The sequence below is a fragment of the Prunus dulcis genome, chromosome 1 (genome assembly GCF_902201215.1).
Source record: "Prunus dulcis chromosome 1, ALMONDv2, whole genome shotgun sequence".
In the NCBI taxonomy this organism is placed as follows: domain Eukaryota; kingdom Viridiplantae; phylum Streptophyta; class Magnoliopsida; order Rosales; family Rosaceae; genus Prunus; species Prunus dulcis.
The window spans coordinates 29,871,213-29,898,958 of record NC_047650.1 but is presented as its reverse complement, the minus strand read 5'-3'; the positions used below and the strand labels follow the sequence as shown (position 1 = coordinate 29,898,958).

The 27,746-nt window shown below is 37.3% G+C and overlaps 6 protein-coding genes across 9 annotated transcripts; 3 read left to right on the top strand and 3 right to left on the bottom strand.

Moving 5' to 3' along the window:
• Nucleotides 1–238: 238 nt before the first annotated feature.
• LOC117616474 lies at nt 239–3,261 on the bottom strand. 2 transcript variants are annotated; one of them, XR_004584140.1, is made up of 3 exons: nt 3,054–3,261; nt 955–1,881; nt 239–860 (listed from the first exon to the last, which is right to left on the bottom strand). XR_004584140.1 is itself a non-coding variant. In XM_034345803.1 (2 exons), the coding sequence occupies exons 1-2, from the start codon at nt 3,132–3,134 to the stop codon at nt 1,051–1,053; spliced, it is 912 nt and encodes a 303-aa protein (XP_034201694.1). In that variant the 5' UTR covers nt 3,135–3,261; the 3' UTR covers nt 239–1,050. The 2 variants fall into 2 exon arrangements, 1 of the variants encoding a protein (XP_034201694.1); XM_034345803.1 differs by having other exon boundaries at nt 239–1,881.
• Nucleotides 3,262–5,205: 1,944 nt separating this feature from the next.
• On the bottom strand, nt 5,206–12,879 carry LOC117616473 (vacuolar protein sorting-associated protein 35B-like). Of its 3 annotated transcripts, none has more exons than XM_034345800.1 (22): nt 12,653–12,879; nt 12,447–12,543; nt 12,210–12,333; nt 11,587–11,772; nt 11,092–11,179; nt 10,838–10,894; nt 10,660–10,746; nt 10,402–10,524; nt 10,037–10,111; nt 9,850–9,909; nt 8,979–9,095; nt 8,530–8,769; nt 8,395–8,460; nt 8,097–8,186; nt 7,383–7,472; nt 7,162–7,251; nt 6,941–7,009; nt 6,698–6,778; nt 6,446–6,553; nt 6,256–6,359; nt 5,985–6,098; nt 5,206–5,859 (listed from the first exon to the last, which is right to left on the bottom strand). In XM_034345800.1, exons 1-22 carry the CDS (start codon nt 12,743–12,745, stop codon nt 5,649–5,651), a joined length of 2,370 nt encoding a protein of 789 aa, XP_034201691.1. In that variant the 5' UTR covers nt 12,746–12,879; the 3' UTR covers nt 5,206–5,648. The 3 variants fall into 3 exon arrangements, with proteins under 3 accessions (XP_034201691.1, XP_034201693.1, XP_034201692.1); XM_034345802.1 differs by adding an exon at nt 11,840–11,929 and having other exon boundaries at nt 11,587–11,752; nt 12,210–12,543; nt 12,653–12,679; XM_034345801.1 differs by lacking the exon at nt 12,653–12,879 and adding an exon at nt 11,840–11,929 and having other exon boundaries at nt 11,587–11,752.
• A 1,150-nt stretch (nt 12,880–14,029) lies between these two features.
• On the top strand, nt 14,030–16,303 carry LOC117635262 (cold-responsive protein kinase 1-like). Its single transcript, XM_034369612.1, has 5 exons — nt 14,030–14,860; nt 14,957–15,205; nt 15,279–15,442; nt 15,554–15,781; nt 15,865–16,303. Exons 1-5 carry the CDS (start codon nt 14,179–14,181, stop codon nt 16,285–16,287), a joined length of 1,746 nt encoding a protein of 581 aa, XP_034225503.1. The 5' UTR covers nt 14,030–14,178; the 3' UTR covers nt 16,288–16,303.
• A 189-nt stretch (nt 16,304–16,492) lies between these two features.
• On the bottom strand, nt 16,493–18,581 carry LOC117635269. Its single transcript, XM_034369619.1, has 2 exons — nt 18,380–18,581; nt 16,493–17,476 (listed from the first exon to the last, which is right to left on the bottom strand). The coding sequence occupies exons 1-2, from the start codon at nt 18,458–18,460 to the stop codon at nt 16,646–16,648; spliced, it is 912 nt and encodes a 303-aa protein (XP_034225510.1). The 5' UTR covers nt 18,461–18,581; the 3' UTR covers nt 16,493–16,645.
• A 220-nt stretch (nt 18,582–18,801) lies between these two features.
• Nucleotides 18,802–21,560, top strand: LOC117617183 (prostaglandin E synthase 2-like). Its single transcript, XM_034346496.1, has 6 exons — nt 18,802–19,248; nt 19,493–19,627; nt 19,764–19,842; nt 20,038–20,132; nt 20,788–20,955; nt 21,048–21,560. Exons 1-6 carry the CDS (start codon nt 18,918–18,920, stop codon nt 21,206–21,208), a joined length of 969 nt encoding a protein of 322 aa, XP_034202387.1. The 5' UTR covers nt 18,802–18,917; the 3' UTR covers nt 21,209–21,560.
• Nucleotides 21,561–22,704: 1,144 nt separating this feature from the next.
• On the top strand, nt 22,705–24,349 carry LOC117614977 (probable BOI-related E3 ubiquitin-protein ligase 2). The gene is made up of 2 exons (XM_034343933.1): nt 22,705–23,343; nt 23,549–24,349. The coding sequence occupies exons 1-2, from the start codon at nt 22,993–22,995 to the stop codon at nt 24,089–24,091; spliced, it is 894 nt and encodes a 297-aa protein (XP_034199824.1). The 5' UTR covers nt 22,705–22,992; the 3' UTR covers nt 24,092–24,349.
• Nucleotides 24,350–27,746: the final 3,397 nt, after the last annotated feature.

Here is a 27,746-nt window from a genome sequence, read left to right as displayed (position 1 = left end):
TTAAATAAGGTTAAAATATTACTTAATTACAAATATAAAACTAAACAAACTAATTTGTACTAATTTTTTTTTAAAAATTCCACAAAATAATTAAAAATAATTAATTATTATATTGAGTAATTTATGAAATTAATTAAAATATTTACGCTTTTGAAATGAAATGAATTAAATGAATTAAGATAATAGTTAAAGTAACAGTTCAGGAAGAAAATGAGAGGATTATTTACGCTTACGCCTGTTTATCCAATACCAAGTTTTCCATAATTTGAATGTAACAACAATAATTATACATCATACAATTTCAACCGAGTTGCATACAGAATAATCCTTCAGATCTCCAATCAACTTGAATTCTAACAATATCATTTCCCAGAAAAAGAAAAGAAAAGAAATAAAATAACAAGCTTCTCTGCAATGTCAATCCCAAACTTCACGTAGAGCTTTTGCACGGTAGAAGGACTTTGTCCTGTTAACACGCGCCAACTGCCTAAAGGGAAAGAGGAAAAGAATCTGCACATAACTGCTCCTCATTTAGGATTCAGGGGCATTTTTCATAGACTATGCTCACACGTCGGTGCTCCTCATCGTTCTTCCTCTCAACCCCAAACTTTAACGTCCTCAAACATGACAATCTCTTTAACCCAGAGTCAGACCTTGATAGGGGCATATTTCTCGCCCATTACCCCACCTTTCTGTTTCTGGAACTGTGTGTACCGCAATGTGCTGCTGAAAAATGCATCTGGGGCTGGACTCACATTTGTAGAGTCGCTTTGCATCTCAGTTTTAATTAACTCCACCAATCCCTGGATTGCAGCACTTGTAATCTGGGGGTTTCCTTTCTCAAAGAAGTAGAGAGGTGCCTGATGCAAAAATCATGAATCAACCTTAAATTATGCAACACGGTAGCAACATAGAATGAAAGACTTCAATCTGGCACAGTAAAAAACAACTGACTTGTTCAGACTTCAATCTGGCACAGTAAAAAACAACTGGCCATCTGTTGAGCAGCATTTGCAATTCTCAAGGCACGCATTTGAAATGTACGAGAAACTAGAATGGAACCGTGAAGGGTAATGCATATACGCCAGCCTCCAACAACCACTGTGCTTGTGGCCACAGCGTGCTCCTTGTACAACTGGAGACCTCATTGTTAGCAGCTTTAAATCTTTTGGACCCACATCTGTTTTGATGCTTCGTCCCAAAGAGCCATTCTTCATCACCATCACCAACATCGGCAAATTGAATCGGTGGAGGGATCCAATTCTCAATCAGACTTGCATGGAGTGAATCTTCACTCTGAATCTGATCTTCAAATGCAGCACTCGCACTTCTCTTCTGACCAATCGTTTCGACCCCCTCTGATGTTGAACAGGGTAAATCTTGGTCAGGTTTTGAAGAGACCAGCCTGAGTTCTACATTTGTCTCTGCACTGGGTTGACTGGGTGCAAGAACAACTTCCGTTCTCTCTGGAGGAAGCAAATCTACCCTTCCAGAAGGAGAGCAGGCAAGTGAGGCATCTGGTTCGCTGTGCTTAAGCAATTTAATGCGCACGATCAAGGGCTTGCTTTTCTTGCTGCTTTGGGTTCCATCAGACAAGTAGGAATTGTTCTCAATACAGGTTGGCAGCCCATGTTCGTTCGTAATGTCACTTCTCTCCAGTTGATCAACTTCATGTTCAATTTTTTGCGGACACCATCCCTTTGCTTCCCCTTTTTTACCCTTCTTTTGCTGGAAACACTTTTTGTCATCAAGGCTTTTCACGTTGTGAAGAGTAACATAACCAGGTATGGACTCATCCTTCTCTTTACGCCCTTGTCCCCTTATCTCCCTTCTCTCTTTCTTCCTCTGACTCTTGCCATTTTTCTCCATCTCTCTCTGGAGCTTTTGAAGCACCAGAATAAATTCAATAAGATTGGTAGAGCAGACCAGTAAAACATGACTAAGGCACAGAAGTAGAGAAACTGCTGACGTTACACGGACTCATTACTAGGAAGAGTTGGGACACAGAAAATAAGATCAAAGAAACAACCAACATTTGATCCATTACTAAATTTTAGGTTAGTACAGAAGAGTTGGGACACAGAAAATAAGATCAAAGAAACAATCAACAATGATCCATTACTAAATTTTAGGTTAGTACAGTTTTACTAGCCAGTAGCGAGATACTTAACCAGATGACGACTAAGTGGTAAGCCAAAGTTTAACTTCAAATTCTATGAAGTCCTGAACTCTCGGTGTCTGAAAGAAATTGGTAAAAACTACACCTGTAAACTACTTAGATAAATCAAAATTTACACCAACGTGATGACACCACAGTTAACCCCACAAATTCAGTTTCTAATCAAGATAGAAACGGTGATAACCCATTACAAGGTCCATAACCTAATTCTCATTTCTTGTCAATGAAAACCACAATTCTAAATCAACTTATGAGTTCTTGACCCTTCCAAGATCAAACTTTACCCCAACTACACTCAACGAATGGACATATAGTGTAGTTTTGGGTTGTGATATTAATCTGGAAAAAAAATTAAAACACCCTAAGATTCGCATTAGTAATTATGTAACATACATGTTCAAACGAACAATTCTTTTCAGAAAAAAACACAGTTCTTTTGTCAGTACATGGCAAAAAGAAACTCACGATCTATCTCAATTACCAAAAAACAAAAAAAGGGAGTCAAGATATATTAATATACACGAATAAAAACTCAAACTTTGTTCAAGATTTGCCCCAAAAAAACTTAGAATTACCTACAATTTTTCCCTTGAAAAACTCAGATTTGTCTATATTTTCCAAGAACAAATCGGGATCTATCACCAAAAATAATTTCAAATTAGTTTCGACAGGAAACCCATCAACCCCATCCCTACATGATAAGGAAGAATCATAGAAATAGGCCATTCTTGAATACCCACAAGACCCACCGTTTAAAAAAAACTGACAGACAATGCTAGAGTACAAGGTCAGGCATATATTACAGTGATTACATGTCGCAGAAAGAGATAGGGGGAGAGGCCCAGAAAAAGCACAACCAAATTGCTCAACAAACCTTAGTCGGTTCGAGCAAGGCCTCTCTACTCACTGCGTTCCTCGCATAATCGCTAAAGGTGTACTTCAAGGCCCGAGCCATCTTTCAATTAACAAAAAATAATTTCCACACAACCTAATCGCTTAAGTAGATCGGAACTTTCGCAAAACCCTAGCACAGAGTTTTTCGGTTCTCTAGCTTGGAGGTCTTTTGACGGCAATAGATACTCGAGTACATCTTCAATAACAGCGTGGCTTTATATAGACCGGCATATTTTTTATACCAATAATGCCCTCGACCTAATTCAATTTTACTTTGAACTCTATTTCTTTTGGGCTCATTTTATTGGATGGGCTTTTACGGAAACATGGGTTCGTAGTCCTACAAGGACCAGGAGAATGGCCACACGGTATTTTTTTTTTTTTTGTATTTTTTTTTTTTGGGTGGTCAACGGCCACAGTCCGTTAACGCGTTTTGTCGCCATCCAAGTGGGAAAATTCATCAAAAATCTGATTAAACCCGAGAGCTCGTCCCATTTTCGTTTCAACAAAATCCAAAAGTTGCAGACTTGCGACCAGAGATATGGCACTGGGAGTATGCAACCTAAAACACTAGGTAGAGTTACGTGAGTATTCAAGCGTAATCGAGTTATAAGTGCCATAGAGTATACTTATGATTATGGTTCAAGACTTGAGAACAGTTTTGGAATTAATTTGAAAGTAAAAGTTTTTTGTTTGAGACTTGAATTTGGGGTTTCGAGGCTAAAATCAATTTTTTTGGTCTAAAAGAGTTTTTATAATATTTTTAGGTACCTAAAAGAATTTTCTAGGATTTTTAAAAAATAGAAACTATTTTAAAAAAACTTTTGGAAATTAAAAATAGTTTTCAAGTCCATAAAAGAATTTTTTTAAAATTAAATACTATTTATTAAGTAATTTATGAAATTAATTAAAATATTTAAATACTAATTAATAAAGAAATAATAATTTAAAACTAATTACTAATTAAAGTATTTAAATAAGATTAAGATATTGCTTAATTACAAATATTAAACTAAACAAACTAATTTGCACGAAATTTTTTTTTTATAAGTCCACAAAATAATTTAAAATAATTAATTACTATATGTATTGACTAATTTATGAAATTAATTAAAATATTTGAATACTAATTATTCACTAGACAAATAATAATTGAAATATAGTTAGTAATTAAAGTAATTAAATAAGGCTAAGATATTTATTAATAACAAATATTAAATTAAAAAATTAATTTTATTTTTTAAAAATGAAAAAATTGGTGTATTCGAATATGTTTTTAAAAAAAAAAGGAAAAAAAAAAAGGCAGCAAGTCAGGAAGCCCAATTATATCCTATGACCAGTGGAGAAGTCTGTAGCAGCCAACATGTAATTGCACCCTCACTTGTCGTTCCATGACCTGAGCAAGGGCTGCTGCAAAACTTTTCATTGTAAACCTTTTGGAATGATGTCATCAACAGCTTTCCTTGACCAACGATCATCATAAATGTACAATGTTTTAAAAATTATATCTACCAACAGCAATGCAGGCTATGTGCCCATTTCTGCAGAATTCAAAATGACTAGTAATTTGAGAACATGGGCAGATAGATCAGCCCATATCAAAACTGAAAAATATAATGCGATAAACTCAGTAAGCTCAATCTAATCATGGATGGTATTGAATTATCGAATGCCCAGTAGTTTAAAATGTTAAGTGCATAAATATTCACACAAAAAACAAACGTAACTTTTTGTTTCTCAAAGAGATATAATTGACAATGCTAGACTCACTACATTTTTATACCACATTATATACCACATTCTCTAATATAGCCCTATTAGAGAGGTAATACAAAATATAATATAAAAACGTGATAAGCCTAGCATTTTCCAAAAAGTATTAATTCCATATAGCATTTCTGGAAAGCAAGAGTTATACTTAATCCTTCCTCTTACATTATTTATAAGAAAATTCATCAGCTCTGTCAGTTTGGGACATCTGTTTCTTAGAAAATTCTATAAAGCAAAGACGCATAAAATCTTTTCATAAAAAAAAAAGACACATAAAATCAATTTATAAAAATGGAAAGGTAAAATCAAAGCCATTGGAGAATGAACTTACTCCTTGTACTAATAGTTAAAGAAACAGTTCAGAAAGAAAATGAGAGGATTATTTACGCTTACGCCTGTTTATCCAATACCAAGTTTTCCATAATTTGAATGTAAAAACACTAATTATACATCATACAATTTCAACTGAGTTGCATACAGAATAATCCTTCAGATCTCCAATCAACTTGAAATCTAACAATATCATTTCCCAGAAAAAGAAAATTAAATAAATAAATAACAAGCTTCGCTGCAATGTCAATCCCAAACTTCATGTAGAGCTTTTGCACGCTAGAATGATTTTGTCCTGTTGACAAGCGCCAACTGCCTAAAGGGAAAGAGGAAAAGAAACTGCACATAGCTGCTCCTCATTTACGATTCAGAGGCATTTTTCTAGACTATACTCACACGTCGGCTCTCCTCATCGTTCTTCCTCTCAACTCCAAACTTTATTGTCCTCAAATATGACAATCTCTTTAAACCAGAGTCAGACCTTGATAGGGGAATATTTCTCGCCCATTACCCCACCTTTCTGTTTCTGGAACTGTATGTACCGCAATGTGCTGCTGAAAAATGCATCTGGGGCTGGACTCACATTTGTAGAGTCGCTTTGCATCTCAGTTTTAATTAACTCCACCAATCCCTGGATTGCAGCACTTGTAATCTGGGGGTTTCCTTTCTCAAAGAAATAGAGGTACCTGATGCAAAACTCATGAATCAAACTTAAATTATACAACACCGTAGCAATAAAGAATGAAAGAGCGTGACTGGCCCACTGCTACTTAAATTATATTTCAATCTGGTACAGTAAAAAACAACTGACTTGTTCAGTATCTCAACAAAGAGCGTGACTGGCCCACTGCTACCCCGAGTTACACTGGCCATCTGCTGAGCAGCATTTGCAATTCTCAAGGCACGCTTTAAACAAAGCAAGACCCTGTAAAAAAACAGCACTACTTGTTGTAATTACAGGTTTTAACCACCATAAACTTGCTCCATAATAAAGATAACCCAACATGCGATTATTTGTGCAACTGCAGACAAAAATGCATCGACATGCATAAATCCAATACATTGATTTTGGGTAGATTTACCTTTCTCCATCTTTAACACCATCCTGATCATCAACCCAAAAAAGATGTGAACACGCATACACTGCTCGGCACTGATCAGGTTTCTTCAAAAGCTTTGCTGAATACTGACCGAAGGAAACAAACATAAATTAGGGTGTTTCACAGCAACAAATTGAAAACCAATGATCAAATGATACGAAAGGATTATTACCCCTGTGGCCTTGTGTGTTAAAGTATCCCTGTTCTCAACGCCAAATACATTCATCCTCTGGAGAGTCCCAATAATGAGATGTATTGCAGTCACCTGGGCTTTGGAATCCTAAAATTGAGGGTACATTATGATGTAGAATTATTAAGGCTAAAAAATGCCACACTAGACAGTCTTTTTATAGAAATACTACTAGAAACCACTTCCTTCAGATCTATGCAAAAAATTACAACATACTGATTGACAAACAATTACCGCAACTTCTTCTTCATATAATACAAACGCCTGAGTGAAGAATTCATAAGCAACAGGTTCAAGATCACAGTCATTAGCAGCCTGATTGTGCATGAATCAAAACAAAGAGGTCAAAAACCAACAGACAGTCTGCAGCCACAATGGTATAGCCTAATTTCAAGGTTTACAGGATGATGCTATAAGAACATGTATGACCCAAACTGCAAAGCCTGCACACCATGCATTCTCACAGATGTTGCATACCTCAGCACATTCCAAGTACAACCTTAACGCCAGTTCAGGAGATGGAACTGAGGAAAGAGCTTCAATAGTCTGAAATAAAGTAGAAGCATCATTATAGAAATATGAAGACATGTACCAAGTAGAAGCACAATGATCACCACACATAAAAAAAAAAAGAAGGTCTTCAGCAAGGATTATGGCCAAACAAACTAAGAAGCGACCAAGTGCATTCATCTAATTACCTGATTTAAAATCTGAAAAATTTTCTTCGGTGTGGCAGGCATCTCTTCTCCGACTACCTCTCCATCCTGACCTTGCAGCCGCCTAACCAACTGCAAGCCACAACCAACATTTTGGGAGGTGATTTTAATACACTCCACTACTTCATAATGAAAAGTTCATACATAGACAAAATGAAACAGCAAACATGCCAAAATTTGAAGCACAAAGAGGCATAGCATACCTTGAGTGCAGATAATATAAGAGGAGGAACAGTAAAAGGTAGGCGCTTTGGTCCTCCACTCATTATGTGCTTCTTGACCGTACATAAGATCTGAAGGTATCATAAAATTAAAGATTTCTCTGAAGTTAAAATAAAAAACAATGAATTTCGTACATGGAACCAACTGCAAGCCACAACCAACATTTTGTACAACCCTTCAACATTGTTGCCTACTCTCTTAATTCCAGACATGAGAAACAGGAAATTAATGAGTCCCTTCGAATTTTGAATATTGAGATATTATTCATCTATCGCCGTGTGTCCCTATGCATGCCTAAGAACTGTAACAAAGATAAAAATAATAACAGACACAAGCATCTCGACAAAAATGCAACATGCGTAAATCTGCACGTCAGAAATGCTAATGAGGGCAGTACTTTCAACTGGGTCTAAATGGCAGTCGGAAATGCAACATGCGCAAATCTGCACATCAGAAATGCAAATGAAGGCGACTCCTGCAAATGGGTCTAAATGACTGTCATATATGGGCACTGAGGATTATCATGCTCTCACAAGTCTGACATACATAATTTCCAAAAGGATAATTTTCCAGTAACATCAATACAACCTATGAGTAAGTTAGCTTCAGAAAACAACTTCTAGATGGATGCAGAAATTTCAAACAACATTAGCATCAAGAGAAACAATAAAACCTTAATGACATCAATGACTTACCTTTAACATTTCCTCTGGATCATCATTATAAAGCATGTGTATAAGGCGAGCAACAGAATTTTGTTCCTCTCCAAAATCCTCCTCATCAAGCTATCAGTAGAAAATAACACAAGAAAAGACCAAGGTCAACCAAAAAAAGCAAAAAAATATCATCGAGTGTTTTTGGTGAAATTAAATTTACGTTAAAAAGAAAAAATCATGTGAATCAAATGACTTAAAAAGTAGGTTACTAAGAGATGCTAAAACCTTTATACAATAAACTAAATATTCCTATTACAGTAACAGTTTTGAAATGCACCTCATCTGCAGAAGTACAATCCAAATCCTTGATGAGTCCCTTAATTAATTCAAACAACACCTCCACCTACAAGAAGCAATATACCACATTATAAGAAGAAAAATTTGTAAAATAGAATAAATAGAAGAAACATACCTTATCAGCGGTGGAGATACAAGAATTGTTTTTCATAATGCTTTGAATAATGACCACTGCCATGACTTTATTTGTTCCATTGTCAAGATGATCCATAACTCGAGGATAATTAGACAGTGTGAGGGCTGTGACAATGTCATCGTATTTTTCCAAGGGAGCACTTAACAGCGCAACAACCTGTTTTATGGCTCTATTGTCCTCAAGCTTGGTTGTTCCAGATAGCTTCTTAACACATGCTCCCTGAAAAAAAAATTATATATATAACAAAACAATCACCAGTTAACTTGGTTACAAACATGGCCCACATAATCCATATCTAAACGAGATCTCAAAGGAGATGGCATCCATGTCGCAGGCCATGTTGATAGGCAGGTATTCTCCCTCAGAGGGCATGCAGAAGTTTGGGAAAGCTTATAGTAACTAAAATTAGTTTTTTTTGCAGACCTTACCAGTACTTGATCCACATAATCAAGGCGATCAGGATGAACACGGAGTGTAAATGTAAGAAGAGAGACGTAAAGAGATATGGATCCAACAATAGGCATGTCAATCTGCGCTTCTATCACCTGAAATTTGTATAGCTGATTTATTAAAATAGCACACTTCTGGACTTCAAACAAAGGGTACTAACAATAAAGATATGTATGTTTCATAATTAACATGAAACAGCAAATGGCTTGTCTAATAAAGAGGACATCTGTTTTTCTCAGAGAAGTTTGTTCATGGGGCAACATATTAGTGAGTATACAATTTCCTATTAACTATACATCAACTACTTCATGCCCTAGTGTATTTGGAATTTGACAGCTATCAATTGGAGCAGATTTGCGACTTGCAATGACTTTGTGCTTTTCTTCTTGACTTTTAAAACCAAATTTCTACAAAGATTTTTCAATTTCTCATATTAAGGGTTTTTATTTATTTATAGAAATCAATGCTGTATATTCTAGCTATTAGAGGATTTTTCACAAATCACCATGAATACTGATTGAAAAAAAGAAGAAGGGATTAGTAGCCAAAATTGATCATTCATACTGAACTGACGAGAAAATAATGTAAGAAAAAGAAATGGGGTGTATAAGACATGAAGAGAAGATGAGTGAGAGAGTTGAGAGGAAAATAGAGGAAACGACGTTAGTTTATAGAAAAAGGAAACAAACTTATTGTAGGTGATGTGGAATAGCCATAAACATTGGATTATCTAGATTTTATGAAATGTGGGTAAATGCACCATCCCTAAATGCAGAGAACATGAGGGTAAATGCACCATCCCTATTGCATCTCTTTTAATCTCAATGAAATAAGAAATAGCCAGCTTACCCTCCCAATAGCACTGCTTAATTTAGAGAAGGCTTCCACTTGAAGAAATTCAGGTAATACCTTGAACAAGAAAAATCCACAATCATCAAAACTGCAACACCCAGGAATGGAAGAAGCCATAAAAAATTGCAAAAGTGGTAACAAAATCCAAAAGCATGACCCAGAAGATGATTTTGAGATAACTCACATCTGTGCTTGACGCAGCATAATTTGATAACCTCTCCATTAATTGAGATAACACAGTCTTGATATCAACTGTTGGCTGCATTTGAAAATATACAATGCAGAGGTAAAATGAGTCAAAAAGCTGCTTTGGTTGGGCGAATTCTCTCAAATATAAAATAAATGACACAAACAGGCCGCTATGAGCCACCAGATATCAAAGCAAGTAACCAATTTGGCTTTTGTGGCTTGAGCTACTATTTCAACTATACATAATGGGAAAACATGGCTTCAAACATGCATATATAACAATATACTTAAATAAATAAGAAAACATACACAATCAAGTGAAAATCAAACAACGGAGAGAAAAACGATATTGGTACCCACCTGAAGCTGGGGGAATGCAGCCAATAATGTCTCCAGTGTCTGCAAGTGGTACTCATCTGGAAAGACCTGGATTATGCAATCCATCAAATAATATTGGGCCAGCTCATCTTTACAGTTGATAACCTGTACACACCAATTTGGATGAAAGTTTGAAACATTACAAAAAGACAAGTTGTTAGTATAGGGCTCTGCCATAAGGGAAAGTATTTAAAATTAACTAAACAAAATCTTATTGAGAAGGGAAATAGAAAATAGAACCTGTTCTAATACTCTGGGAAGAACAGTGTCTTTATACAATTCAAGTTCCACGCCTATCTGACTGAGAACATGTAGATTTTTCCCAACCTATCAAGACAATTTAGAAAGGTGTAATTTCTCTATTGCAATGTGTTATGCACTGTTTCATCTGCTGATAGATTCAGATTTTCGATATTACAAGATCACGAAGTTCACTTCTTTCCTTTTCATGCTTCTCTCTCACCCGACCAGGTCCCTGCAGACCAGAAAGCCCAACAGAAGGCCTCAACTCAAGATCGCCAAAGAGTATGAATGATTCACAAGCACCATAACACCTGCATGGCCAAAAATCATGCCCTCATGGTTCATTTTTACCTCTATGGCATGCAAGTACTCTGGTGCCATGCATATTCAGACATTAGAGCAGATCAATTACATAGATGTTGAACAAACCTGATACTGCATTCGAACCCAAAGCTTATTCATCTCTGTGAAATTCTGTAGCACAAAATCTACAGCATCCATGACAGTGTCAGCATCTCTGCAAGGATATTGGAATATGAATCAAATCAAGCAACAGGAAATCCATCCCAGCAAAAGCAAATGTTTATTGGCCTATATAACATATTCCCTTCTTCTGTTGATTTGATGTACATAAAGGAGTCAAAGACTTATAATTATTCTCAATCTAAAACCAACTAGAATTGGGAAAGAACAGAAAGATGTGATAAATTCCGTATATTTCCATAACCAAAAATCATTCTCTTTTTTGTCAGACAATGTACGAGATATTTTCAAATCAGTAGTATCAAGCATATAAACATTGAACAAGGAAATGGATAAAGAAAAAAGGAGAGAGAGAAAGAAAAGATAAATCAACGACTGAAATGACAGACTTCTTTCACAAGAAATTTTAAAAAAAAAATCTGGCCAAGAAAACAATCTTACCCTTCATACTCAGAGCCAATATCAGGTAACTTATCTCTACTGACTTGAGAAAGATAGCTTCTTAGAAAGAGCCCACGCATTGGATGTTGAATGGCACGACACATTTCCACAAGATCTTTAAGCACATCCTTGGCAGGTGCTTCCTTATATTTAATGTACACAGAACCTACCGTACATAGGAGATACCTGTTAAATAAGCAACAGGAACTTCATATACATTGAAAGTTGATATAACTGGAACAAATAACTCAACTCATTGCACAACTCTGAAACGCATATCTTCTTGATTTGATCACTAGGAGGAGGAACCCAAGAACAAAAACACTAAAGAGATTCGTTTTTGCTACAGGCAGAAATGAAACGCATATGATTGGATGAGAGCAGATATGTCATTATATAAAAAGCACGATCAACGTATATAATTAAAAACGAGAAAGAAACTCTTGTATATACATAGCACAACCCTGTGTGTATGGCAAGGCTCGTCTTAAGGGAATAGGCATAATTTAACTTTGAGAAGTTAGAGACCTGGCACGTCCAACACTTATCTAAGTTTGTTGAGAAAGGACAACATTTCCTCACAATGATGGGATGTCATTCAATGGAAGTTCTAGGCAACTTACAATCTTGGTAATATGTTGCCAGCATGCTGAACAAGTTCGTAGAGATCAACAATCGAAACACCATGTCTGCTCTCGTCTTTGAAGAACATCTCCAGCTTCCTCAATTCATCGAAGGCTCGCATATCTATGAAATCAACCATGAAACGTCAAACGTCCAAATCAACAATTTGATCACCATATCGAATTGAATCAAAGCTTAGAAGAGCATTTGGGTGAAAAATATATATGAAACGTTACAGAGATCGTAGTATTTGTGAGGCGAAAGCCTCGAGGTTCGGAGCTCAGACAACATCAGGGCCGAGTATTTGAGAGCGTCTCTGAGATTGTTCGCGTCCTGAGGGAATTGAAAAATCGACAAGATCGAGGAGAATTAGGGTTTAAGATCATTGGATAAAAGAACTTGTAGGAATGTAGTTTAGGATCAGAATTGGAAATTAAAGTACCAGAGCACGATGCATGTAAAAGGCATGGTGTTGAATGCCGGCGATTCCTTCTGCCAGCCATTTCTCTTCGTCTCCGATTCCGTCCAATATCATAATCTCTCTCAATCTCTCTCCGCTCGCTGAAAGGAAGTAGGTACAGTACTATTCTATAATCTCGCGTTTTCCAGAGGAACGTTGGTTGAATTCTCTTTCTTTTTTATTTCTTTTATTTGATTTAATTTTTATAAAAAAATAAAAGGTTGAAAACTTGACCGTTTGGGAATGCAGTATTGGGATGGGACCCACTAGATAGTATGATGTATCCATATAGATATAGTGACGAAACGAAGTCCGTCGCAGGGACTCCTCAAATTATGGGCTTCGACCGGCCCGTATTGGGGCAACAAGGCCCAGCTTGGCACTCGGCACTCAGCTCAGCTTGGTGTTGTTAAACCCTTGTTAAACCCTTATTAAACCCTTTTTACTTGTGTTGTGGGAGATGGATAGACTAGTAAGCAAGAACACTTGTATTTGCATTCATTTTTTGAAGTTGTGAATCAAAACTAGTCGTAATTGTTTACCTTGAAGGAGTGAACTAATTACAAAAGTTGCCTCAAGCTTCTGTAATTTCCCCATTATCAAGTCAGATTACGAACACTGAGGGCATGTATATTTATGTGCAAGCTTTTATCATTTTCAGATTCTTCAAGCTTTTGTCTTACTTGAAGGATTGTACAATAGATCCCCATGAGGTTGGTGGCTGTCTCTGCACTTCTTCAAAAACTTTGGCATCCATGTAGTCTCTCACCCTTGCTAACCAAAGCCTTATGTGTTAGCATATTTGCAACAGTATTACAAGATGCTAATCCTACAGCGGCGGCAACAATGGCTTGATTATATATAATATATCCTAGTAGTAATCTATGATGACAAGTCTAAATTTTATGATAAGTTGATTTCAAAATCTATGCTTTTGGTGGTGATGTGGACAGGTAGCACTGTAGGGTGGTCAAATGGCAATAACTCTGACTTGCTAAAGATTAGTCACATTAGGTGTGCCAGCAGTTTATTTGGCGGCAGTTCTGCATTACAAATAAAAGATGGTTAGGTTGGATTTTTGAATACAAAGAGTAGCCGTCAAAAGGTTCAAAATAAGAAGATCCGGGTCAACTTCAGTCTGTCTTTGGTAATATATCTTGTTTGTCTTTTTGTGTCTCTCTTCTTTAAGAACCAATAAATTATGAACTTACCCAGTATTTTCCTTTGGGTTTTGGTAACATTTGTTTAATCCAGAAAAATATTGTCATTGTTAGTTTTCTATATATCTGGTAAACGTTAACTTTTCTGTTAGGTATGCTTTACATTCACAAGCAAGTACAACGTGCAAACTATGGATTAGTCCCGGTGGCTCTGTTATTATTATATAGTTCTGGCTTCTGAGCAGTATAATATATATACACATATGAATATGACCGTGAAATGAAAATTTCTAGGGAGCTTACCAATTCAGGGGACCAAAGCTTTCAAAGTATCAAGGGTAAACTTGAATGATGAGCAAGAAGGAGAAATCACAGAAGAAATCGGGCAAGGAGAACCACGGAGAATGGTTATGTTGCGACCTTGCAGAAACGCTAGCAATTCAGACCCCTAGGACATTGAAAGATGACAACTTTGGCATAAACCAATACAAGGTCAAGGAGGAAGCTCTTTTGAGCTCCACTTGTCCACTCAAAATAGAGTTGCCAGCGCCAGAATCAACTCTGGGTTGGCCTCTTCAGAGACTAACTGTTCCTTCAATGAGTCAGGAAGCTCCTCCTCCTGAAAGAGAGCTTTGTGATTTGAAAGGGAGGGACGTTGATGAATCACCATTATCAAGGCCTGGTTGGCCTCTCTTGCGGATAGGAGCCATCTCAGAAGCAGCTATGAGTCCTATCAGAGAATTCAAAGCCAGAGAAAAAAAGTCTGTGGCTCAGTGGGTGATGGATTTGCCTAGTCGATCATTTTCAGTAAATCAACAGCCACAGGTTGATTTGATTTTGAGGGATGTAGAGTACACAACCGAAAGACAGAGCCGCTGTTATGATGCCACGAATGGTGATGAAAATTGCTTATCAGTATCATCAAGAAAGCTAGCCAGTGAATTGGAGTTTCTCATTGAAAAAAACTCAGTAGGTTGCAGGTTGTTCAGCTATGAAGAAATTAGGAGTGCAACTTGTCAGTTCTCAACAGGTCAACTAAATCTCTTTTTTGTTTGCATAATTGATGTGATCTGCCTTTGGCATAGTTCTCTTTCTAAACAATTGGCTTATACTTACTATAACACAGGAAATCTTATCGGCGAGGGAGGGTGCAGCAGCGTATACAGAGCATGTCTCGGAGATGGTAAACCAGTGGCAGTCAAGATTCTGAAATCATACAAAGAAGCTTGGGATGACTTTTTCTTGGAAGCCAAATTTGTTTCTTCAATTCAGCATAAACACATCACATCTCTCATTGGTGTCTGTGCGGAAGGTGGCAACCTTATTTTGGTCTATGATCTCTTTCCTAGAGGGAGCTTGGAGGGAAACTTGCATGGTAATTTCCTGCAAATAAAGAAATTAAATAGCTTGATAATTAGTTGCCTGAATTTCATTTCATCTTAGTGCAGGTTGCAGTGATGGATCTATAGTACTGCCATGGGAAGTGAGATTCAATGTGGCAGTTGCAGTTGCCGAGGCTCTAAATTACCTGCACAATGAATGTCCTCCGCCCATTATTCACAGAGACGTTAAATCCTCAAACATTCTTCTCTCCGACGAGCTTCTGCCACAGGTATATACATATACATATACATATACACATACAGCACCCCAGCCGATGGGAAAATATCTGCCACATATTCCAATTGTAAGTGTTGAATCTAGTTTTATGTTTTGGTTGCAGTTATCTGATTTTGGGCTTGCTATGTGGGGATCTACGGATTCTGCTTATGTGATAAGTAGTGATGTGGTGGGGACTTTTGGATACATTGCTCCAGAATATTTCATGCATGGGATGGTGAGTGACAAGATTGATGTTTATGCCTTTGGTGTGGTTCTCCTTGAATTATTATCAGGAAGAAAGCCAGTTGATGCAGGGGCCCCAAAAGGGCAAGAGAGCTTGGTTAAGTGGGTAAGCATTCTCTCTTTACATCATATACTTACCCTTAAAATTGTTTACCAAATTCTGATTTTGACCACTTTTCTTTGATTCAGGCAAGACATTTATTGGACAGTATGGATCTCAAAGCACTGCTGGATCCAAACTTAAATGGGGACTACAATGATATCCAAATGCGTAGAATGGTATTGGCAGCAGGCCTTTGCATAAACCAATCACCTCGTCTTCGCCCAAAAGTGAGCCAGATACTGCAGCTACTAACAGGGGAGACGGATGCCGATAAATATTTTGATTCTCATGCTATGGAATCGAGGGAAGATGACAACGATGACCTTTTCCTGGAAATTGATTGCAAGTCGCATTCGGTTTCTGCCATGTCTGATACAAACGATGGTAGCAGATCATCAAGTTCCACTGACACAGCATCAAGTGTTGAGAAAATCCGCCGCTATAAGTTGAAGGACCACTTAACTATACGTGACCATTATTCTTTGAGCGAAATTTTTTTGCTTTCCTGACAAAGCAACATGCTAACTCTGCTGATATTTTGAGGCCATTGTTCTTCCCAAGCAAGGAACACGATTCTTTTGTATATAATAATGAACCCAAAACAGAACTGCGGGTGTGCATTTTATCAGCTTTGCCAGCAGAACAAAGCTACGATGCTGAATTGGTTCAACATTTTTTTCCCAAACGCCGGATGGTTCGACAATGACCAGTGCGTTTTAACTAAAAGCAAATTGCCACATGACCAATGGCATTTGCAAGAATAATCGGAAAAATCAATTAATGAACAAATGCATCAAAGTATGGTTGATGCTCATTACAACTGTACAGTATAAGCCGCCAGTGGTCCAACAAGAAATGGACGAGAAACTATAATGGAACCGTGAAGGATAATGCATATACGCCAGCCTCCAACAACCACTGTGCTTGTGGCCAGTGCGTGCTCCTTGTACAACTAGAGACCTCATTGTTAGAAGCTTTAAATCTTTTCGACCCACCTCTGTTTTGATGCTTGGTCCCAAAGAGCCATTCTTCATCACCATCACCAACATCGGCAAATTGAATCGGGGGCGGGATCCAATTCTCAATCAGAGTTGCATGCAGTGAATCTTCACTATGAATCTGATTTTCAAATGCAGCACTCGAACTTCTCTTCTGACCAATCGTTTCCATCCCCTCTGATGTTGAACAGGGTGAATATTGGTCAGGTTTTGAAGAGACCCGCCCGAGTTGCACATTTGTCTCTGCACTGGGTTGACTGGGTGCAAGAACAACTTCCGTTCTCTCTGGAGGAAGCAAATCTACCCTTCCAGAAGGAGAGCAGGCAAGGGAGGCATCTGGTTCACTGTGCTTAAGCAATTTAATGCGAACAATCAAAGCCTTGCTTTTCTTGCTGCTTTGGGTTCCATCAGACAAGTAGGAAGTGTTCTCTATACAGGTTGGCAGCCCATGTTCGTTCGTAATGTCACTTCTCTCCAGTTGATCAACTTCATGTTCAATTTTCCGAGGACACCATCCCTTTGCTTCCCCTTTTTTACCCTTCTTTGGCTGGAAACACTTTTTGTCATCAAGGCTTTTCACGTTGTGAAGAGTAACATAACCAGGTATTGACTCATCCTTCTCTTTACGCCCTTGTCCCTTTATCTCCCTTCTCTCTTTCTTCCTCTGACTCTTGACATTTTTCTCCATCTCTCTCTGGAGCTTTTGAAGCACCAGAATAAATTCAATAAGATTGGTAGAGCAGACCAGTAAAACATGACTAAAGCACAGAAGTAGAGAAACTGCTGACGTTACACGGACTCATTACCAGGAAGAGTTGGGACACAGAAAATAAGATCAAAGAAACAACAACATTTGATCCATTACTAAATTTTAGGTTAGTACAGTTTTACTAGACAGTAGCGGTGATAACCCATTACAAGGTCCATAACCTAATTCTCATTTCTTGTCAATGAAAACCACAATTCTAAATCAACTTATCAGTTCTTGACCCTTCCAAGATCAAACTTTACCCCAACTACACTCAACGAATGGACATGTAATGTAATTTTGGGTTGTGATATTTACTGGTACAAAATTAAAACACCCTAAGATTCGCATTAGTAATTATGTAACATACATGTTCAAATGCACAAATTTTTTTCAGAAAAAACACAAGTTCTTTTGTCAGTACATGGAAAAAAGAAACTCACGATCTATCTCAATTACCAAAAAACAAAAAAGGGAGTCAAGATATATTAATATACACGAAGAAAAACTCAAAATTTGTTTAAGATTTGTCCTAAAAAAACTTAGAATTACCTACCAATTTTTCCCTTGAAAAACTCAGATTTGTCTATATTTTCAAAGAACAAATCGGGATCTATCACCAAAAATAATTTCAAATTAGTTTCTACAGGAAACCCATCAACCCCATCCCTACATGATAAGCAAGAACCGTAAAAATAGGCCATTCTTGAATACCCACAAAACCCACCGTTTTAAAAAAAAAACTGACAGACAATGCTAGAATACAAGGTCAGGCATATATTACAGTGATTACATGTCGCAGAAAGAGATAGGGGGAGAGGCCCAGAAAAAGCACAACCAAATTGCTCAACAAACCTTAGTCGGTTCGAGCAAGGCCTCTCTACTCACTGCGTTCCTCGCATAATCGCTAAAGGTGTACTTCAAGGCCCGAGCCATCTTTCAATTAACAAAAAATAATTTCCCCACAACCTAATCGCTTAACTAGATCGGAACTTTCGCAAAACCCTAGCACAGAGTTTTTCGGCTCCCTAGCTTGGAGGTCTTTTGACGGCAATAGATCCTCGAGTTTATATGCAATAACAGCTTGGCTTTATATAGACCGGCATATTTTTTATACCAATAATGCCCTCGACCTAATTCAATTTCACTTTGAACTCTATTTCTTTTGGGCTCATTTTACTGGATGGGCTTTTACGGAAACATGTCCGTTAACGCGTTTTGTCACCATCCAAGTGGGCTGTAAAAATTCATCAAAAACCCTGATCTTTTTTTTTTGGTCGAAAATCAAAAACCCTGATTAAACCCGAGAGCTCGTCCAATTTTCATTTCAACAAAATCCAAAAGTTGCAGACTTGCGACGAGCGATATAGCACTGTGATCCGCTTCGGTCACCATGAGAAGGGTTAATGGAGTCGCTTTGCTCAGCAGAGCCGTCGTCTGTATGGGTAGCTCCACCGCAGTCGGCGGCGCAACTCAACAGCGGCTGGTTCAAGCTGCGATGTTGAGCACTTGCTCGAATTCGAATCCGCTGTGGTTCACACGAAGACTCGGCGATCACTTCGGCCTATCGAAACCCTATGTGGCCTGCGGTGCGGGAGGGCACGTGTGCTTCTCTTCGAACGCCACGTCTCTGGCTCAAGAGGTGCATGCCCAGGACAAGTTCCTCCCCAAGGACGTCGAGCTCTACCAGTACGAAGCTTGCCCCTTCTGCAACAAGGTTAGAGGTAAGTTATGCACCACTTTCTCATATCTTGAGTTCAATCGGAGATGAAATTTTCCAACTTTCAGTTCCTATTTTGGTTACTGTGATTATTTTTGTATGAATTGGAAATTCGCATTCTTGGTCTTCATAGAGAATTGATCTTATTTTGAAAACAAAAGGAGATACTCTGGGGTTCACTTTCAATTTATTTTGCCGGGTTTTATGCCCTTGATTCTTTTCGCCACTGAACTTCTTCTGTCTCTCAGCATTCTTGGATTACTATAAAATTCCATACAAAGTTATGGAGGTTAACCCCATCAGCAAAAAGGAGATTAAATGGTCTGATTACAAGAAGGTGCCGATACTGAAAGTTGATGGTGAACAGATGGTTGATTCTTCAGGTACTTGGATTATTTGGGGCCATAATTAACAAGATTGTATCTGCTTCTTTCTTCTTGATGCTGTGGTAATTAATTATATCCAACTCGAGATTGTGTGCTTTGTATTTTGTTAAATTTCCATTTTTTGTATTTGCAGTTATAATCGATAAGCTGTTCCAAAGGATCAATCCTGAGAACAATGTCGTAAATGGTGAAGAAGAAAAGAAGTGGCGTGGGTAAGTTTTTGCTTTCACTATTCAACGTTGTAAACCGTCACTCCTGATCTTCGGTATTACAAGAGATATCTTTTGCAGTGATTAGATTTCCTGTTGAATTGTTTGATGCATGTGTTCACATTTTTTGATACTTTTATTTCTTAGGTGTTGTGATCATGGGTTTTGCATGATAATAACCAATTAGGTGTGATGTAGGTGGGTGGATAATCACTTGGTGCATGTTTTATCACCAAACATATATCGAACTGCTTCCGAGGCTCTCGAATCATTTGACTATATCACCAGTCATGGTATGACATCACATCACATCAATAGCGAATCCATTTCACTTTTATTTCTTACGTAATTTCATGTGACAAACTAGTATTCCATATCGGGAGTTAGTTATGAGGACACTTCACAAAAGATGTGTGTTTGGGAATACTTTGGCTCGAGTTGCATAAGTTCATTGGTGTGAATTTGTACATGTGTAGTGTTTAGTATTGATGTCATCAATCACAGTGGGAAGAATGAGAAATATGTAATTGCAAATCCGTATCTATATAATTATATATATATATATTTAAAAGCTTCTATTTAAGAATCAAGTTGCTTTTGTGGAAAGTAATTTATCAACAAGAGTACATGTCTGTGGAACCTCTAATTCTCGTCTGTGAGTAACAGGAAATTTCTTAAACCTACAGCAACAAGTGCTACTCACTTAGATTCCCTTCTTACTAGAACTTAGTTAAGTTCCAAACATCCAAATTTGTTTCATTTTGCATTGCTATTTTCATTAAAAAGAAAATTATCTCCTACGCTCTGTTGCGGGGCCAATGGATGTGCTGAAATCCAGTATACCATTCTGATTTTAAGCAGTCCAAGGATTCCTTGTATCCTCAATTTAAGTTGGTGTTTAATATGCAAATGATCCAAATTCTCTTGAAATGGACCTCTTACCTGCAGGAAATTTCAGTTTATATGAAAGGATAGTAGCAAAGTATACTGGAGCTGCAGCTATGTATTTTGTGTCTAAGAAACTGAAGAAGAAACACAATATCACCGATGAACGTGCAGCCTTGTATGAAGCCGCAGAAACCTGGGTGGATGCTCTGAAAGGGAGACAATTTCTTGGTATGCTCATCTAACATATCATATTTTATTAACCTAAGACTTATTTATTGATTAAAACTTTCAATTGATCGGATAATCTTGTGTTTTAACAGGTGGGTCAAATCCTAATTTAGCCGATCTTGCTGCTTTTGGTGTTTTGAGGCCCATTCGGCACCTTAAATCTGGCAAAGATATGGTGGAGAACACACGGATTGGTGAATGGTACACCCGAATGGAAAGTTCAGTGGGAGAGTCTGCTAGAATCGAGGCCTAAAGGTGGAACATGTTAGTTGTTTCAGATATTGCAATCTGCTTCAGCCCTTGGTTCTGCCAGTGGATGGGGTAGGCACCACTAATAAATGATACATCATTTTGAACATCATGGAAGATGTTTCAAACTTTACAAGAAGGTGTTTTAGGAGATGAGGTGTTATGGTTGATCTTTCTTATATGTTTCTCCCATTTATATGTAGCAGCGATTTTCAATGGTTTGAACTCTGTGATGCTAGAGAGCAAACCAGAACACTCTTCTGTATATCATACATGCAGAGCTGTTAGCAGGTGTCGTTTGCAAGTTCTATTTGACAATGTCATGAGATCATTATATTTGACATGGTTGGGCCAGATCTGAGATATCGTACACCTGACTGAATCTGTCGAATAGAGTCGCACCTTCTCTGTTCGGCAGGATCGGCCCAATATATAATTTCCAATTTCCCATTAGGATCAAATGCGACGGACTCTATAAAAGTCAAAGCACTGGTCCAAGTTCCAGCTATCAAGCTCATCAATCTTTTTACGATAAAATCAAAACTCGATTAAATATTTTGTTTGGCACGTGACGTAGGTTTATTATGTAAATTGTGAGCGGCTTTGTTTTGTCCTTTTTTTCCTTCCACCAAAAACAAATAAATAAATTATCATGCATCACCGACTCGCTGTTCAGTGCACCATTGGTAGCATGGCTTGTACGTTATTAATTCAAGGCTTGATTATTGATTTGACTTTGGAAACTCAATTATAGTATCACTATTCACTTTGCTTTATTAAACTCAATTTGTCTCACTTTATATGTTAAAATGTTAATGTTAATTTCGTGTCTCACTGTGCCTTAATTGAATTGAATTACACATTCTATAAAAGGATTATAATAAAATAAATAGAAATTTAACACAACATGTTGTACGTTGTAATTTGTAGAAGGAGAAAGAAACTGTGATAAATTGATTGAAGAGAATTATAAAAATAGGAAATAGAAATGCTATTCTTCAGCCTTTCCCAATGACCAAACTGACAATTTCTCCAATCTCACTGATTCCCTCCTCTAATATAACGTCTGACCCTTTCACGTCTCAATTGAGTGAATTTCTCTTTCACCAACACATCTCTCTCTTGCTTTCTTTATGAAATCTCTGACCCGATAATTCTGTGACCCTTCTGTCACATAATCTGCATGTGTACGTCGTCGTTTCCCGCCACCCCTTGTATCTCTCTTTCTCTCTCTCATTTAATTTAATGCTATTGGTTTTGAAGCCTTTTGGGATTTTGGGAAAAAGAGCGAAAGACTCCCAAGCTCTACTTTCTTTTCTCCTCTCCATCGACCCTTTAATTTTCCTTTTTAAGTTCCTTAATTAAGTCAATACCCCATCAAATCAAAACTATCCCTGAATAAATAAATTAATTAAAAACTCGCATTTATTCATCCTAATAAATATATTAAGAAGATTTGTCCGTTTTCCCTCTATATATATAAACCACCCACGGGTTTCTTTCTTTCATAATGGTCTCTTTCAGTTAAACCAGAAACCAAAGCAACAACAAACAAGGCAAAGGTTATGCCAATAAAGAGAGGGTGGATAGAGAGAGTTTAGAGAGAGAGAATGAAAGGGTCATGCGTCTTTTCTGATATAACAATAACATGAACCCTCTAGCTTTAAACCTACCCCATTTCGTTTCAGTTTTGGTTTCGTATTAATAGTCCACGAAATATGTGAAGGAAATTGAGGGGGACGTTTTGGCCGTCTGCTCTTGTTCATTTCACCAACTGGTCGATAAAATATGGCAGTTCAGGCACCACAGTTGTATTCTTCTGAAAACTTGGGCTTACCCACAACCATGACCACCATGTCTACTGGCCTTCAACAAGATTGGTCGATGCAGCTCAACCCTGTTTCTGGCCTTGACGACATTTTTTCCAGCTTTCCGAGCCCTCAGCCTCTTCATGATCATTTTCATCTTCGTCAAGCCCCTCAAAGTCAGAATACAATAGACCTTGATTGTTGTAACCAATTGGGAGTTTCAGTTGCCCCTTCCACTTTTAATTGCTTTCTACCAACACCGTTTTCTGAAGCTTTGGGTGCTCAGCTTGACTTGCAAAGGCACGAGCTTGACTGCATTCTTCAATTGCAGGTAAATAATTCACAGCATTGTCATGTAGGACTATTGGAGATTGATTTGATTTGTATATTTTTTGAAGGGTTCCTTCTTGTTTGCCCTTTTTATTTTTCACGGTTTTGGTTCATGGTATCATTGCATTTGCATCATCCTTTCAAATAAACAAAAAAGAAAAAAATTGAAACTTTTGAAATGTTTTTTTTTTCTTTCTTAAAAACAGAATGAGAAGCTAAGGTTTGCTTTGCAAGAGCAGAGGAAGCAACAACTGGCAGCCCTCTTGAGGAACTTAGAATATAGAACCTTGAGTTTGATTAGGCAAAAAGAAGAGCACTTAGCACAAGCGACAAAGAGGGCCATAGAGCTCCAAGATTGCTTGAGGAAAGCAGAGATGGAAAGCGAGACATGGCAGAGGATGGCCAAAGCAAATGAGACCATGGTCATAGACCTCAACAACACGCTTGAACAGGTCAGAGAGAGACTGGTTTTTGTCAGTAACGAAGCTGAAGACGCAGAGTCCTGCTGTGGCTCGTGTGACAGAGGAGGACACAGAGACAACGACAGGGTAGCAATGCTGCAAGAACATCGAGTGGTTGAAGAAAAAGGGAAAAAGTTGGCTTGCAAAAACTGTAACACTAGGAGGTCGTGCGTTCTTTTTCTACCTTGCAGACACCTCTGTTCGTGTAAGTCCTGTGAACCCTTTCTTGGTTCTTGCCCGGTTTGTGAATCCACCAAGGAGGCAAGCATGGAGGTCTTTTTGGTCTAACAAGAAAAGCACCAAGCAAAAAGACCAAAACCAAAAAAAAGAAGGCATCAATCTTTTGCTTGTTTATTTTGAGAAAAAGTACACATGTTGATACCTTACCTGTACTGTCATGAATCATGATTATGTGCTTAGCTTTTTCCATCTTGGGGTCTATGTGATCCGAATTCTTTTGTAATACAAAGGTCCATCCATATCTGAATCAAAATGGTGATGATGATGATGATGTAAAACGGTAAAAGAATCTTGCCCTTTAAGTTCCTCTTCTGGCCTTGTGAGTTTTTTGTACTATAATATTATATTATATGTACGTATCCCGAGTTTGGTTAAAATCTGTGAGGTTTGATGCAGCGTGCAAATCCTTTATTGTGTCACAAGAAAGCCAGCTGTTTTAATTTAGCCGTAACAGTGTACGGTTGTAAACCTCCAACTGACAAAAGGAAAATAAGAAATTGAAAGCAGATTTTGGCGTTTAGCATTAAGATTACAGGGAAGGACTGCAACTGCCACCGCCACTACTTATGATAATCTTTTCTTCGCTGCTTTCAATGAAATAGGTAGCCATTAGAAAATGACACGAGCGTGTGAAAAGTAGTAAAAGCAGAAACTTGCAAATGCAGCAGCAGCAGCTGGTTCAAAACGAGGCCATTTTCATCTGAGACAAAATGCTTTGAATGGCTTTTTAACGTAGAAACTTTACAGAGGGTAGAGACAGGGACAGAGACAGAGACAGAGAATGGGATGGTGATGGAGCTAATGGTTATTTTGTGCGTCCCATCTTTTGCTTAAAATGTCAGTCTTTGATATCCGCAAAGCGTAAAACTGCTTTTAATTTAATTTCTTGAGCCAGGCCATCCTCCCTTGAGTTGTAGTTTCTAAAGAGAGAGAAAGTGGGGTCCCTCTTGGAGTTTTCCTTGTAGTTTGTTGTGGATCCCACAACTTGGTCGATGTGAGTTGAATATAATATTATAAAAGAATAGAGGGCCCTGCAATTCGTATCAAAGCAACCGTTTCCATAATAAGGTAGAGGCGTAGTGGTGTTTTTCGAGAATGGAGATCTTCTGCATGGAAAACCGAAACTGCTGATTTTTCCTTTTCTTTCTTTCAATCTCAGTAATGAACACAGAAGACAGAAGATGGACACCACTCAGTCACTCATCTGGTCGTCCTTCGTTTCTAGTTTCCTCCTATTTGAACTGGTCTCTCATCTATCGTCATTAAATTAAATTGACCACTGTTCTTATTGGATGATGGATTACATGGACGGCTGAGATGTTCACTTCATCCTCAGGGAGTTTTTTGCTTTTGTCTTTTGGGAAACATTGGACTATTTTGGAGCTTTTGTTAAAACAAAACAAAAATTATTTGGAGCTTTTGTTAGATATATGGTTCATTTGAGAGTAATTTTGGATGGGTCAAAAATCACTTATATAGAGAATCACTTCTTCATATAATCACTTTAAGTGTCCATTTGGCATTGATTATTTATAGTGATAAGTGATTTTTTTTTTTAAAATTTGGGAAGCCTATCTTTGTTTGGTAAACTATGAGAAAATAACATATTGTTAAAAATTGTTGTAAAAGAAAGTTATAAGGGAAAGCTGGTATAAATATGTTTTCATTTTCTGATTATGAAGCAATCAGTTTGGAGAGGCGCTAGAGTTTAACGAAAATTTCAGAATTCCAAAAATAAACCCATATGCTTTCATGTTCGCGTCTCTTTCTCCTCATTCTTCTACTTCCCATCGTTCATCTTCATAACTCATCTTCCATGTTCCTTAGTCTAGAGCTACTCTTCTCATTCTTTTTCTTCAATTTTTCTTCTTGGATTATTGAAGCATGTTGTGAAATTATTGCAAGCGCACAATCCGTACAAGTAATATAGAAATAAGTAGAGTATCGTTCCCACGAAGATTGTAATTTCCTATTAATTACCAATTATGATTAATGCATAAGTTTATTTGAACAGTTGATTAAGAAGATTGATTAATTTTAAGAAAACTAAAACAATTATGAAAAATAACAATTTAATTAACGATAGAAAATTAAGATGATGAGACACTAGAGCATCCGACTTCACCATAACCAATTCTACTTAATTCTTATAGCCAATTAACCCTAATTACTATTCATGTTGACAGTTGGTTTCTCCTAATTCATTTGATATCCCCTCTCGGGCTCAACCTTATTCTCAATTAACAACCCATTCTCTCTCGAGCAACGGATTTAGAAAACCAAGAACCCATTAAGTTCTATGAGAACCTACAAGAAAACTGCATGAGTCATGTTAGTCCCTCTCGGGCACTCATTCAAGTCATGGTATTTGTTACAAGAAGCAAACACCAAACATCTCCTCTCGGTCTCCGCTTGGATCATCAATTAAATATTAGCTAGATATTTAAATCATTAAGAACAGTAACAAATACTCAACATGAGATAATAATCAGAAATTAATATAACAATAGAAATTAAGTATTCAAGGTTAGGCTACATCGTAGCCCTAGCAAAGGAAATTAGTTCATGACAGCAGAAAATATAAACAAGAGAATTATTGTCATAAAACCAATTTGGCCGATGGACTTGATCTTCAAAATCTTCACAGGAACACCTTCAAAAGCTCCTCAAATAAAGCAGCAGCAAATTCTTGGCTCTCTCTGATATTTCTCTAGTTGAATAAAAGTTGGTGGAAAAAGATGATGGGTAATGGATCCTTTCAACAATGACCTAAACTCCCTATTTATAAAACTCCTAGAAATCCTACCTAAGGAATAATTACAATTGTTATAAAAATAGGATTCCTTCTAAAATAAGGTCTTCTTTATTTCTCCTTATTTGACTTGATAAGACTTGCACCATCTTGAACTAGGAAATTTGACAACATTCCTTGCAACAAAAGGAATGACTTGGCTTCTTTTTAATTGATCTTCATCTTCTTGCCTTTTTTAGCACACTTTCTCCTATTTCACAATTCCTTCACAAATCTCACAAAACCAATTAAAAACAACCAATTTAATCTGAGAAATTAATAAATAAATAAGCAAAGGAGGCATAAAATATATATAAAATATAGACTTATCAAATACCCCCAAACCTATCTTTTGCTAGTCCTCGAGCAAAACTGAAAATCAAAAATAAATTAAAACAAACTAACTAAATTAAACTACTTTCGCAGGTAATCTCGATGGCACTTAGCATGTGCCACAAGCCTTTAAACCTCTAGGTGTCCCTAGTAGGAGGAGTTGTGTCTCCTGAGGGTTTACCAGTCACGACACCCACAAACACTTCTTGCAAAACAAATTCGTTAAAGCAATACTTCCAACAAACTAATAATAACCAATGAATGCCAATCACAATTCAAAAACTAAAGTTATGCCACTACAAAAAACTGCACCATAGTGTAAAGTGTAAAGCCAAAACTCCAAGCATTCAAACATAAAGATAACCACATTCGGCGTGTGTACAAATTCGTCTCGACTCTAGGCCTCACTGGATAACTCTCAATTTTCTCACAGAACCTAGGGTTGCACTCTTACCCCGCATATGTGAATGAAGTTAGGTGAAGAATTCAAAATATAAGACACATATGCATCCAAAAAATGAATAAAAGGCAATTTCTAAAAATAGATCTCATGGAAAGGAAATCAAATACTAAAAACCA

Bases quoted from the DNA above. Each gene is read 5' to 3' on its own strand.
- LOC117616474 (XM_034345803.1), bottom strand. From the start codon at position 3,134: ATGGCTCGGGCCTTGAAGTACACCTTTAGCGATTATGCGAGGAACGCA. The intron at 1,882-3,053 runs GTTTGTTGAGCA...GTGCTTCAAAAG, and splicing joins CCTTGCTCGAACCGACTAAG to CTCCAGAGAGAGATGGAGAA.
- LOC117616473 (XM_034345800.1), bottom strand. From the start codon at position 12,745: ATGATATTGGACGGAATCGGAGACGAAGAGAAATGGCTGGCAGAAGGA. The intron at 9,096-9,849 runs GTAAGCTGGCTA...TACAAATTTCAG, and splicing joins TAAGCAGTGCTATTGGGAGG to GTGATAGAAGCGCAGATTGA. The intron at 7,473-8,096 runs GTAAGTCATTGA...TGATACCTTCAG, and splicing joins ATCCAGAGGAAATGTTAAAG to ATCTTATGTACGGTCAAGAA.
- LOC117635262 (XM_034369612.1), top strand. From the start codon at position 14,179: ATGATGAGCAAGAAGGAGAAATCACAGAAGAAATCGGGCAAGGAGAAC. The intron at 15,206-15,278 runs GTAATTTCCTGC...ATCTTAGTGCAG, and splicing joins CTTGGAGGGAAACTTGCATG to GTTGCAGTGATGGATCTATA. The intron at 15,443-15,553 runs GTATATACATAT...TTTTGGTTGCAG, and splicing joins CCGACGAGCTTCTGCCACAG to TTATCTGATTTTGGGCTTGC.
- LOC117635269 (XM_034369619.1), bottom strand. From the start codon at position 18,460: ATGGCTCGGGCCTTGAAGTACACCTTTAGCGATTATGCGAGGAACGCA. The intron at 17,477-18,379 runs GTTTGTTGAGCA...GTGCTTCAAAAG, and splicing joins CCTTGCTCGAACCGACTAAG to CTCCAGAGAGAGATGGAGAA.
- LOC117617183 (XM_034346496.1), top strand. From the start codon at position 18,918: ATGAGAAGGGTTAATGGAGTCGCTTTGCTCAGCAGAGCCGTCGTCTGT. The intron at 19,843-20,037 runs GTAAGTTTTTGC...GGTGTGATGTAG, and splicing joins GAAGAAAAGAAGTGGCGTGG to GTGGGTGGATAATCACTTGG. The intron at 20,956-21,047 runs GTATGCTCATCT...GTGTTTTAACAG, and splicing joins GAAAGGGAGACAATTTCTTG to GTGGGTCAAATCCTAATTTA.
- LOC117614977 (XM_034343933.1), top strand. From the start codon at position 22,993: ATGGCAGTTCAGGCACCACAGTTGTATTCTTCTGAAAACTTGGGCTTA. The intron at 23,344-23,548 runs GTAAATAATTCA...TCTTAAAAACAG, and splicing joins ACTGCATTCTTCAATTGCAG to AATGAGAAGCTAAGGTTTGC.